Below are 10,996 nucleotides of genomic sequence, written 5' to 3' on the forward strand. Positions count from 1 at the left end.
CTGAAACTGTAATTGCACAAATAGCTATTTAATTTGGGGTGTGCCACAGGGCTTTGTTCTTAGCCCTGTATCATTCTCATTTAAGAACATTAGTTCATTTGAAGACTGTGTTACTCATTGGTCAAATTTCTGTCAATCGGGAGAAGCTGTCGTGAGATTTGGAGGGCCTTGACCTAGATAATCAAAAATCCTGGCATGTAAAGACAGGCGTGGACATCCAATCATCTGGTTAGATGTCTGGGCCCACTATTTAAGTCCCTCAAGCACATTGGTTGCCGTTCCAAATATTCATCCAAGTCTTGGTGCTCCCCAGTCTTCATTTATGTTCTTAACCAAAATGAGCAAATAAAGTAAAGCAACTTGTCGGAATACATCTCGCTTGGTCAGAAGGACAACTACAAGAGGATATGTGTGTGTTTGCGCCCGTGTGTGTCCATGTAAGCAGCTGTTTCTCACAAACACACACACACACGCAGATTAGACCGAAATGTCAGGCAAATACCAAAAGCCTGAACTCTGCCCGGCATCCAGCGTGTGTGTTACCATTGCACGTAAATGATGACATTTTAAGCATTTTAGATGATTACACGTGATGAACACAAGAAGTGGTGAGGTGAAGATGAAAGGAGAATTGAATCTTTCACCGTTTGAACTGGTCGGTGAAGGCGAACAATGAGCGTTTGACAAATGGTGCGTTCACTCTGATTGATTGTCTCTTTAGAGGCTGTTCCAAGTGACTGAAAGTTAATTCTGCTCAAATGAAATGAGTTCAGCCAGCAGGCTTCTAAATCAATGACAAAAGTTTCAGACCTTATGCTCCACTGACACTTTATTCTATTAGAATATTATTTATTTATTATTATATACTATTCTATCAGAGTCATGGTGGAAATTAAGAATGTTTTTGTTTATCATTATGACTGTACTACCCATAATAAATAATCATAAATCACTTGGGCCAGATCCTTATAATTTAGTCAAACAAATGATGTGGCCCCAACCCAAATACATTAAAATAGACTAAATTGCTATTTGTTTAAAGTAAACATTTATGTCTTTTCCCCCTTCAGTTTATGGTATGCTTTTATTGCCAGTCCACAATATTAGGGATTAAATCACAACCAACAAAATCATCTCCATTCATATACTTTGTTTGAAGCAGTTCTAAATGAAAAAGACCACCTTCTCACTTCCCGCCAGCATGTAGCACAAGTATCACTTTAATTCTTTTCACCATTCTGCTCCATCCTATTGATCATCTCTCCATCCTTTCCATTTTTCCATCAATTTCCCTCTCTATGTTTCTTTCCTGCATTACCAACTTTGTTCTCCGCTGAGAGGGCCCGTGGGCGGTAATGCAAACCCTTGTCGAGTTCGAGCTACGCTTTTTCCCCGTTGCCGCAGCAACGCGCCCGCAACAACCACCACCTGAGAAGAAAAGAAACAGCCAGCCATCCATCTCTGTTGAACTGTGTGAAAGTCAACTATCTGCCAGCCTCTGTGGAAAAGAGCAAGAAGAGAGTAATAACAGCAATCAGGCGCCGTTCGGCGAGGAGTAATCGGAGCGGAAGCCATGCTTGCGTGTTTGGAACCGACACTTAACGCAACTTGTGACTGTGAATGTCACTCGGTGTGTCACGTTGCCTTCACTTGGATACAGTAAAGGTCAGGAGGCAATAACTGTGCTGGAAGGTAAATTAAATAGTTCTGTTGGTGTTATTGGTTTACATGTGTTTCCACAATACTCGATTTCAACTCTTTATCGCTCCTTGGATCATTTTTTTCTGTTCTGTCCTGTATTTCTAGTGTGTGTCCCTTCTCTTCGGCTGTCCTGGTCAGACAACCTGATGGCAGTCCGGTTCTCAGTGCTCTCAGCTTGTCGCTGGCCTTGGTGAAGTAGTTCTTTAGCTCCTCCACGGGGCCTTCTTCAGAGAAGAGCCGCTCCACGTACGCCTGGGCGTACTGATCTGAAGTGATCAGGTCGGGGTTGAGCGAGGATGGCGAAGCTGTAAGATGGAGGTCAGAAAATGATGCTTAAGTGCTGTGAAAGCTCGCTTATTAGCTGACTCAAAGGGCTGCGGAGGAAAATGTAATTTCAATGAAAAGTGCAGTTCCAAGTAATGTTCATGCTAAATGCAAAGAAAGTTGTTTCAACCAGAATATAAGGTGATTTTTTTTTTTTTTTTTGCAATATCATAATATCTACTACCCGGTATTGCACTAGTTACTTGTGATTGATTGTAGTAGGTTATAAATAATAATTATTATTATTATAAGTATTATTATATTATTATATTTTGAGTGGTTCTGACCAACAAACATTACCTATCTCTGCCTCCAGGGCGGCGAGAGTGACACTGACGCTTTTTCCCGTCTCCCTGTCAGTGACCGTCAGCCCCGTCATGGATCCTTCATCGTGCAATTCAGACGACAACACAGGCATGACTCCTCGACATTTCACCACACACACCGTATTGAGTTTATAACACCTATAAAAGACACAGTAGAATATGACACACTTGTCTTGTGATTCCCAATTTGTACTACAACAAGATAAATGGATCATTTAGTCGTAATTTTACGTACCACTAGAGGGAGACCTTTCTATGGAAAGCTGCTTATTGTTTTATTGTGTATGAATTTGTATTACAAGGTTGTTTTACCTGTAAACAGGTAGGATCTGGGCCAGGTCCTCCTTGTATTGGTCCAGCATAGCTCTTGCTGACAGGGGCTCCCCCAGCCCCTCCAGAACAGCCAGGTGAATCAACATTTGGGTATGGAACGCTACTCCGCTAGCCCAGAACCTCAAAGACCTGGAGATCCAAAGTGTTGTCAGTACAACAGGAGTATCTCAATACTGTCCATAATTGTGCATATTTTTATTTTTACTTATATGCCATGATCTTTTTTTTTTTTACAGCAACTCACTGTGAGTCGCAATCTCCGCCCACCAGGGAGATTTTCAGTTGGGTCAGCGTGAAGCTGAGCTGGGCCTCCATTCTCAAAGAGTCCTGCATGAGTCGGGTTTTATCAGCCAGGTTGATCCTGCAGCGTTTCAAGTACTCCTCCATAACTTCCTGAAGCTCTCGCACTCTCTGCTAGAGATCATGTTTGATTTGACTTCCATTCAAAGACTCTCATGGTCATATATATTACAACAAACGTTAACCTGGCATGAAGATGAACCAGTCGCCTTCTTCTTCAGCCCAGATGAGGACATGACAAGCAGATCCACGACCATGGTAACAGCCAGTCCCAGCAGCCCGGCCAGACGGGGCTCGTCCGAGAATGATGATAGTCGTCCAATCAGATCCTTCAGGTAGGCGGGTGCCTTGTTGCCAATTTCTCCTTGCAGCTGAAATTAGCCAAAAAAATTTACAGTATCATTAATTGACATATACAACAAAAAGAAGACGGTCACATCTGCACAGTGAGCTGCAATGTTGTAAAAAGAGGATAAAGAATATATGCCTGTGAATAATATTGATGTATATATTCTGTCTATAAGTGTTGCTGCGCTATTTGTGTTCACACATCCAATTATGACTTGTATTTTGAAAAACTAGTAAGTTGCATCACCCGTATCTCAAAGTACAAAACGACTTTTCAACGACTGCAATATGTTGATCATCAAAGAACCTAAAGCGCGAGTACGGTACGTAAAAATAAACTGCAACGATGTCACGACATTGCTTCAAAGCACGTACTAAGTCACTGCCCGCAGAATGTCAGGGGAATATTTACATACTGTGACATAACTTGGCATTAACCTGCAGCATTTGCGCCTGGAAGCAGACCCCTGGGTCTTCATTGTGATTGGCCAACAGCAGAGGGTTCACGACTCTGAGATTAGGCACAGCTCCACCCTCCAGCATGGTCCGGTACAGAAGGTTACCGATGGCGTGTTTCACCCCAGAGACCTCCTCTTCGGATGACAGCAGCTGGCCCATGTTGTCGTCTTTAACGGCTAAGATGCAAAGCTAACACAGAGAAGAATACAGCATTACTGTCACGTTTGAGGTTTTGTGTCTTCTTTGAGCTGACCTCTTCATAGCTTCCAGTCCCACTTCCTTTTCCTGCTGCAGAAAAGTTTCTCCAAGAGTAGACTGCAGTCGAATTTAGCTGAGCTGTTTATAAAGACCTCCCCCTAGCCACGAGGAGCAGGACTTGTCATAATGGGAAGAGAGGGCCCTTTAAAACCACTGACCCAACCAAAGGCACGCTGACCTCATAGCGCACTTTTTTCAAGTGCTATCTTGAAGTGGATGCAAATGAAACTAATCCTCTTCATGCTAAAGGAGGAGAAGAAGCCAGTGGCACCGTGGGATTGGAAGTAATAGCTACAAACTGATAAATAGGCCAAGTGCTTTTATTTAGCTAAATGGAACAGAGAGAGACCTTGATGGTGGTGTTTTTTTTTTTTTTCTTTTCTCGAGATTAAATATGGGACAAGAGGGCGTGGAAATTTAGGTGGCGTTGGAGATGTTCTTTGTTATCTGGGACAAGGGCTTGATAGAATGATATCCTTTTTGACAGCAACTTAAGTTACTGCATATCCATTTTTTTTTTAGCAAATTTCCATTTATCAAAGGACAAAATGTCTTTTGAGACCGATGTGCTATTATTTTTCCCAAACCCCAAAATGTTATATTTTCTGCTAAGAGTGACACCATTTCTTCAAATCACTTATCATGCAAATAATTACAATTCCCATCACCAAATAATACACCTGACACTAGCCAACAGGTCTAAATGATTCTTTTTGGGCAAAGACATGTTTCCTTTTGAACAATGATCCTCCCTCATTCACATGATGTGTTGTTTTTGTTTATGTGTGCTGGTGCTGACTCATTGCTGACACACTTTACACTCCTCCAGGAGTAATGAATATTTCAATGTGCTTGTGTCTCTCTCTCACACACACACACACACACACACACACACACACTCATTCATATACTGACACTCCACTCTCTTCTGTTGTAAAGGTCTCTTTTACATTAGACTTTGAAGATGAGAGAGCACGTTGCGAGGAAGCTAATAAAAAGAGCACAAGGAAGAAAAAGAAGATAAGAAGAAGATGATACAGCAAAGGGAAAATGATTAAGTGGAGGCCAGACGTGTGAATCCCAATTCTTACTTATGAGGTCAGCCACGTTGGAACATTTCGAGAAAGATTAAGGCAGAAGAACAAAAGTTTTAGCCTCTAAATGACCTCTTGATAGGTACATGATCTAGAGGTGCCTTGATATAATACAAATAAAAAAAATAAAAAAGTTTTTTTTTTTTCAAGAAGCCAACAGTAGTTCTAACAATTTCATTTTAATTGCAAATTCTCAAAAAAGATGTTTAGCTTGATGCTAACAAACAATACAAAACACCATAGAGAGGCTAATGCCATCTGCATCACTGTGTTCTATAAGCAACTGATATTTGAACACATGGTGGAGCATTACATGGAAACAAACAAATATTGTAACAATACTCACAAGCATATTGTATTTTCTATATCGTTAAGAAAAGTTCTGTGTGTTATACTTCCTGAGAAATACAAAACACAAGAGGATTCATTTCATCAGGTAATTCGAAATCTCGGTTCAACTTTTAGTTGTAACGTCCATATAGTAGGAAAAATAGAACAATTATCTTTTGTGAACTCAAGCAATTTGATTAATAAAATGGCACTCGCATTCATCTGGGGAAATTATGCAAACTTGGCAGGTTGCATTATAATTTTGCTGCCTTTCAGAGTCACATTAAAAGCCTTAAAACTTGTCATGTACGCCTGTGAGATGGATGGTGATTTTAATGACCCTGAAAGCCGCTACGCATGTACATTTAAAGCAAGATGAATGGCTTTCTTACTGCTCAGCTTTTCTTTGTGACGTTGCCCACGCAACAGCTTTCACCGGGCTGTGATATGCGACGTGCCCGTGCAGAACACCAATATCAATTCTGCTTTTCTGCTGCTGCCATTTGGCATAATTTGCCCTGCTGCTGATAAGTGGACACACAAAATGGATGCTGTGTCACATGCCTGCCACTGGCTGATGTATCGATTCATGCTAAACTTGTTTCATCCATGCCGGGGTCAATAGAAAATAATGTATTAGATTAAAAGTGCTTGATTATGTCACTGAATCATGTAAAAATCCAATTGGCAAATTCCAGAGTAGATGGGATTTTCTCACAACTGGTGTCAGGTGCTGATTGTTTTACAAAACTTTCAAACTCTCGAAATATTGATCACATCTTTTTTTCATGACAAATAAAGGATGATAAAAAAATCTATGATTTAATGAGACAACCAGAAGAGTAAAAACCTGTTTTCGAAACTTTGTGGCCCAAATGCTCGTATTGATTTCTCAGGATTTAATAAAGCTGTGTATGATTTTGTTCTGCGGCACGTCGATACATTTCATTACGCCAAACAAGCGTCCAATCTGAAGTTGGGACCTAGCAATTTGCCCGCATTGCTTCTGGGTGAAGTAAATAATCATGTAATATCCATTTTCTGTATTTCTATGGACAATTTTGAGTCTACATTAAAACTTACATTTTTAAAAATGTGGGATGAAGCCCAAATCTTCTGGAACTTTAAATCCACATAACTGTGAGTCAAACATGTTAGCATCTTCGTCAACCTTATAATATAACATAATAAATTCTAAAATGGGTACAAGCAGGGCGAACTGACCTTCCATTTAGATCCCTTGACATTTTTAACTGTCCCCTGGGTCACTTTGGTCCCGAAGCGTGGCCTAAAGGGGAAATGCCATTTAAAAAGGCCACGCTTCATGAGTGTGTCTGTTAGTGCATCAGTCGTTCTAAGTTAAGTCACTCCACTAAAATGACTCTAAATTAGGTTGAGGCTTGTGTGCGTCTGTAGATTTATGTACGCTCACTCTAGTAACCCAATACATAAATGAATTTATATCTGAATAATACTTACTATAATTGAGATTTTTCTTGTTGAGGCACTGCATTGTCACGTCAAACAATAAAGTGAGAATGTGTGGTGTTTTGTGATGACATTAAAAAAAAATACTTACAGTACTCCATTTAAAGAAGTAATTTACATATGTCAAACATTGTACACAAAAGCTGGAACAAATTCAATAAAAGGATGGAAAGTGCGCATGGAACCCAATCAATTTGCAAATGAATGACTTTATTGATAAAGTCCCTTTAAATTTAAAAGGTTGGTTTCTTCTTCTTGCAATTGACAATGCATTACTGCATTCACAAAGTTGTGCAAAGGTAATAATAGAAATAAAATCAGATAATTCTCCTTTTCATCTATTGGAGACATTTGTACTTGCTCATTATAGTAAAATAATGTGGCAAATTCAACTTGTTTTCCAAAGGAGACCCCTGCTGGAACAGAAAATGAACTACACCTTGATGACGTATTTCCGCTTCCGACATAAACAAATCAGCAAACATGGCGGTTCATCCTGGCAGAATATGAGCTTTTGCCCCCTTTTTATCCTCAGAAACTTTACAGTGAACATAATGGTCAATTTAGGCAACGAAGCGAGTCTAATTCGCTACTTTTGCACAGCCGGTTCTGGAATGGAACCATTTGTAATCGATGAGGTGACGAAGAAGCTGGCAGCACATGACGTGAGTAGAGACAGTCAAGGAAAAAGGGGGATAAACATTTTCGGGTTGAGGCTCTGTGAAAGAAATAATATTATGGGCCTCGCCACATTCATTCAGCAAATTGGAAATTAAATATATAATAAATGAAAAAGTGTTTCTTACTAAACTGCTCCATCATTATTGTTTTACAGATTGAGAGGATGCAAGGTAAAGTGCTGTTCAGCTCCTCCGCCCACATCAGTTTAGTGAAGGAGCTTAAGTCCGTGGAAAGACTCTTCTTGTTCATGAAACAAGACTCGCCTCTCAAGCTGTCAGCCCACGCCAACCCAGGTAGCCAGCACGTATTTAAAAAAAACACACACACAAGATAATGAATGTTGAATCGTTTTGTATATTATATTCACAGCCAGAGTTGCGTCTGTGCTGAAGTCTACACTGATTGGTGACCTGCAATGTTGGACCAGTGCTGAAGTGACATGGAGACGCCTACAGGGGGTAGTAGAAGACAAGAAGAAGGAGGAGAGGAAGTGTGAGGAGCAGAAGAAAGTGAAAGAGGAGAACGTTTGTGGAGAAGATAATGAGGGTGACTTCCCAATCATGAAGAAAAGGAGAAAGTTGGACTGTGAAGATGACTACGCGGGAACGCATGGTAATTATGCAGAATTATACGTTGACTCTCCTGTTGTGTTTGTTTCTTGGGTACTGTACAAAAAGTGTAAGTTTAGCCATGAAACTGTCATATTGGGGGTTTTAAGTACAGGCCTTTTTGCAACTTTAGAGTCTGATGTTTGTATTTTGTTTTATTTGTATTATTTTACTCAGATCGGGATAAAACAGGACCACAGGCTCACCAGCATTCTTCCGTCCCGCTTTCCTTTCGGATCAGCTGCAAGTGTTCTGGGTCTGTGTCCCGCCATCTCAGTGCTCAGGTACGGTAATTTTGGAATGGACCGGCCAGAGAGCCCCAGACCCAAATCCCATTGAGAATGTCAGAGGTGACCTCATGAAAGTTAAACAATTCTTACATGTGTGTGTGTGTAAGACTTTTATCCATCCATTGTCCAGGTGAAAATGTAAAAACTGGAAAGTTAGAGACAAATGATCTGCAATGCCATTTTCACCCGGGAATTCATCCAAATATCATTACACATGTAATTTTGCATGGTATCTTCCATTCCTTTATGTCCAAAGGAAGTGGGTAAAGTGTTGGGAGCCAGTCTGAGTAGACAGTTGGGCTGGAAGGTTGATTTGAGGAACCCCCAGATTGAGGTAGACTAAAATGTATTTTTATTTTTGTTATTCCAGTTGTTGTCTGTCTAAACAGAGCTGCCTATTCTTGACTCGTAGATTACAGTCTACTTGAGGGATGATCATTGTCTGCTCGGGATACCGCTCACAAGGTTGGCACTCGCTCAACTAACCCCAAAAGGAAACTTTGTATGCATTGTTTTGATTCGGTGGTGTTTGTTTATTTCCCTCAGGTTACCTCTTGCTAATCGGCGCTACATCAAAACAACAGGATTGAGATCCACAGTTGCCTGGGCAATGGCCGAACTGGCTCAAATCCAGGTATTTGGGTATTCTTAAAGCTGTGCATTGTTTTTCTTTCATTTCATTTTACGCATCTTGTGTATTTACCATGTGATGACGATTTGATTCACAGTCAGGTTCCCTTGTTCTTGATCCAATGTGCGGCGTAGGAACCATCTTAATCGAAGCAGCACAGGAACACAAGGTCACTTTATTAGCGTGTAAGATGATCAGCACAGTTGTAATGTAAAGACGATAATCATATCATGTCCATGTTTTCTGTCTGAATTGGATTTTCAGCTTGCTTGTTTCCTGGGTTTGGACATTGATGATAGACAGCTGCACAAGGCCAGTGAGAATGTGACGTTTGCGGAGTTGGGAGACAGAATGCACCTCATGAAAGCTTCATCTACCAGTGAGGAATCTGGTCAAATATGATCGAGAATGTGATTCTGTTAAGAATTCTCAAGAAGTGTCCTCTGGCAGATATGCCTCTACCGAATGAGAGCGTGGACACGGTGGTGTGCGACCTACCATTCGGCAAGAAGTTTGGCACCAAAACCAACATGGCCGCCAGTCTGCCACTCATCCTCGCCGAGATGGAGAGGTCCGTTGAACTGTAATGGCTGTAATGGTTAAAAAAAAGTAGAAGGTAACAATCCTGTGCTTGCAGAGTCCTCCGTGTGGATGGAAGCTTGGTTCTCCTCCTGAGTCCTCAGCTCTCGTGTCTCCTGAAAAAACTCCTCACGCCGCCGCAAACGGGCACTCAAGAAGTCGCAAATCGGGAAGGAGTCCAGGATGTCACTTCAACGCCTACCCAGGGAAAAGAGCCTCCAATGACCGAGTCATGCCAGCCTCTCTCCTCTCTGAAGCACCAGACCACTTTGAGACTCAGCTTGGGTGCCATAGATGGACTTTTGCATAAATACATAAAAACACACACGTAATTGATTCAGGTTGGACATTTTTTTACTGAATATTTTCAAATATTGCTGGAAATGACAAACCTGGATGTTTTTCTTATTTTCCAATTTATATGGGCCAGTGACCAAAAGTAACCACACCCATTTTATTCAGGGACCACATCACTTCCAGGAGTGAAGTTTTGTTGCGCTGGAGTGTTCACACACTGACCCCCATTAGCTGAATCACGATGTTGCCATCTGCTAGCGTTTAGCCCCGCTTAGCCTAGTTAAACTGTGAAGGGGCCAGACACGGCCACACTCTGGACTTACTTACTTACAAGCTTCCATTCACTTCTCTTTAAGCCAATCACTTGTGATTCTTGATGCCAGCACACTAACAATGGAATACGCAGCATCTTGCATTAATGACTTTTATCCATCCATTCATATACACGACAGATTAATCAGCCCAACATGACCAAAAAAAATGTTGTTTTTTTTTAATATCCTTTCAAGAATGTATGTATTTTAATGGGTCTCTAAAATGCATTAAGTAGCCTCCTTGGAATGTTAAAATAAAAATTAATAAGCCACTTTTGTTCGCTTTGAATTCTTCAACTAATTTGTTTGTAAATGTTTTTAGGTGTTGTGCTTTTGATTATTTGAAGCACTTTGCATTGCCTTGCATATGGAATGTACTTTAAAAATAAATGTCTTGTGCCTAAACACAAATTGCATTCAACTTTCAAGTTAAATACAACAGAACTGTTCTATGTAATTCGTTTGCATACCAACAGAGGGAGCCACTTAAGGCAATTATGCAGGTAAGATGAGGGAATATAAAATGGCGTGATTGTGTGTTCCATTTACATGACAGTATTTTTAGGTGTGAAAACTGTTACATGATTCATAAATGTGCCTACTGTTGCATATCCCAATTCCTGCAGGAATCAATG

The 10,996-nt window shown here is 40.7% G+C and overlaps 2 protein-coding genes across 3 annotated transcripts; one reads left to right on the forward strand and one right to left on the reverse strand.

Annotated features, from left to right (window-relative positions):
* Positions 1 to 1,065: 1,065 nt before the first annotated feature.
* On the reverse strand, positions 1,066 to 4,190 carry LOC147050062 (uncharacterized). Of its 2 annotated transcripts, none has more exons than XM_085922991.1 (7): positions 4,045 to 4,190; positions 3,771 to 3,980; positions 3,170 to 3,355; positions 2,929 to 3,095; positions 2,664 to 2,813; positions 2,326 to 2,489; positions 1,066 to 2,006 (listed from the first exon to the last, which is right to left on the reverse strand). In XM_085922991.1, exons 2-7 carry the CDS (start codon positions 3,948 to 3,950, stop codon positions 1,717 to 1,719), a joined length of 1,137 nt encoding a protein of 378 aa, XP_085779117.1. In that variant the 5' UTR covers positions 3,951 to 3,980; positions 4,045 to 4,190; the 3' UTR covers positions 1,066 to 1,716. The 2 variants fall into 2 exon arrangements, with proteins under 2 accessions (XP_085779117.1, XP_085779116.1); XM_085922990.1 differs by having other exon boundaries at positions 2,929 to 3,098.
* A 3,190-nt stretch (positions 4,191 to 7,380) lies between these two features.
* Positions 7,381 to 10,633, forward strand: thumpd2 (THUMP domain containing 2). Its single transcript, XM_085922133.1, has 11 exons — positions 7,381 to 7,626; positions 7,797 to 7,935; positions 8,012 to 8,254; positions 8,428 to 8,534; positions 8,797 to 8,874; positions 8,953 to 9,005; positions 9,087 to 9,174; positions 9,269 to 9,340; positions 9,436 to 9,550; positions 9,622 to 9,742; positions 9,809 to 10,633. Exons 1-11 carry the CDS (start codon positions 7,390 to 7,392, stop codon positions 10,080 to 10,082), a joined length of 1,527 nt encoding a protein of 508 aa, XP_085778259.1. The 5' UTR covers positions 7,381 to 7,389; the 3' UTR covers positions 10,083 to 10,633.
* Positions 10,634 to 10,996: the final 363 nt, after the last annotated feature.

Source organism: Syngnathus leptorhynchus, chromosome 10, assembly GCF_054491065.1.
Source record: "Syngnathus leptorhynchus isolate UIUO chromosome 10, UIUO_Slep, whole genome shotgun sequence".
In the NCBI taxonomy this organism is placed as follows: Eukaryota; Metazoa; Chordata; class Actinopteri; order Syngnathiformes; family Syngnathidae; genus Syngnathus; species Syngnathus leptorhynchus.

What these genes read in the sequence shown, in the direction of transcription:
- LOC147050062 (XM_085922990.1), bottom strand. Translation starts at nt 3,950, where the DNA reads ATGGGCCAGCTGCTGTCATCCGAAGAGGAGGTCTCTGGGGTGAAACAC. An exon ending in TCCAGGCGCAAATGCTGCAG is followed by an intron (nt 3,356 to 3,770) that starts GTTAATGCCAAG and finishes GGCTAATTTCAG; the next exon opens with CTGCAAGGAGAAATTGGCAA. An exon ending in CAGATCCTACCTGTTTACAG is followed by an intron (nt 2,490 to 2,663) that starts GTAAAACAACCT and finishes TGTCTTTTATAG; the next exon opens with GTGTTATAAACTCAATACGG.
- thumpd2 (XM_085922133.1), top strand. Translation starts at nt 7,390, where the DNA reads ATGAACTACACCTTGATGACGTATTTCCGCTTCCGACATAAACAAATC. An exon ending in CCCGCCATCTCAGTGCTCAG is followed by an intron (nt 8,535 to 8,796) that starts GTACGGTAATTT and finishes TTATGTCCAAAG; the next exon opens with GAAGTGGGTAAAGTGTTGGG. An exon ending in CTCGGGATACCGCTCACAAG is followed by an intron (nt 9,006 to 9,086) that starts GTTGGCACTCGC and finishes TATTTCCCTCAG; the next exon opens with GTTACCTCTTGCTAATCGGC.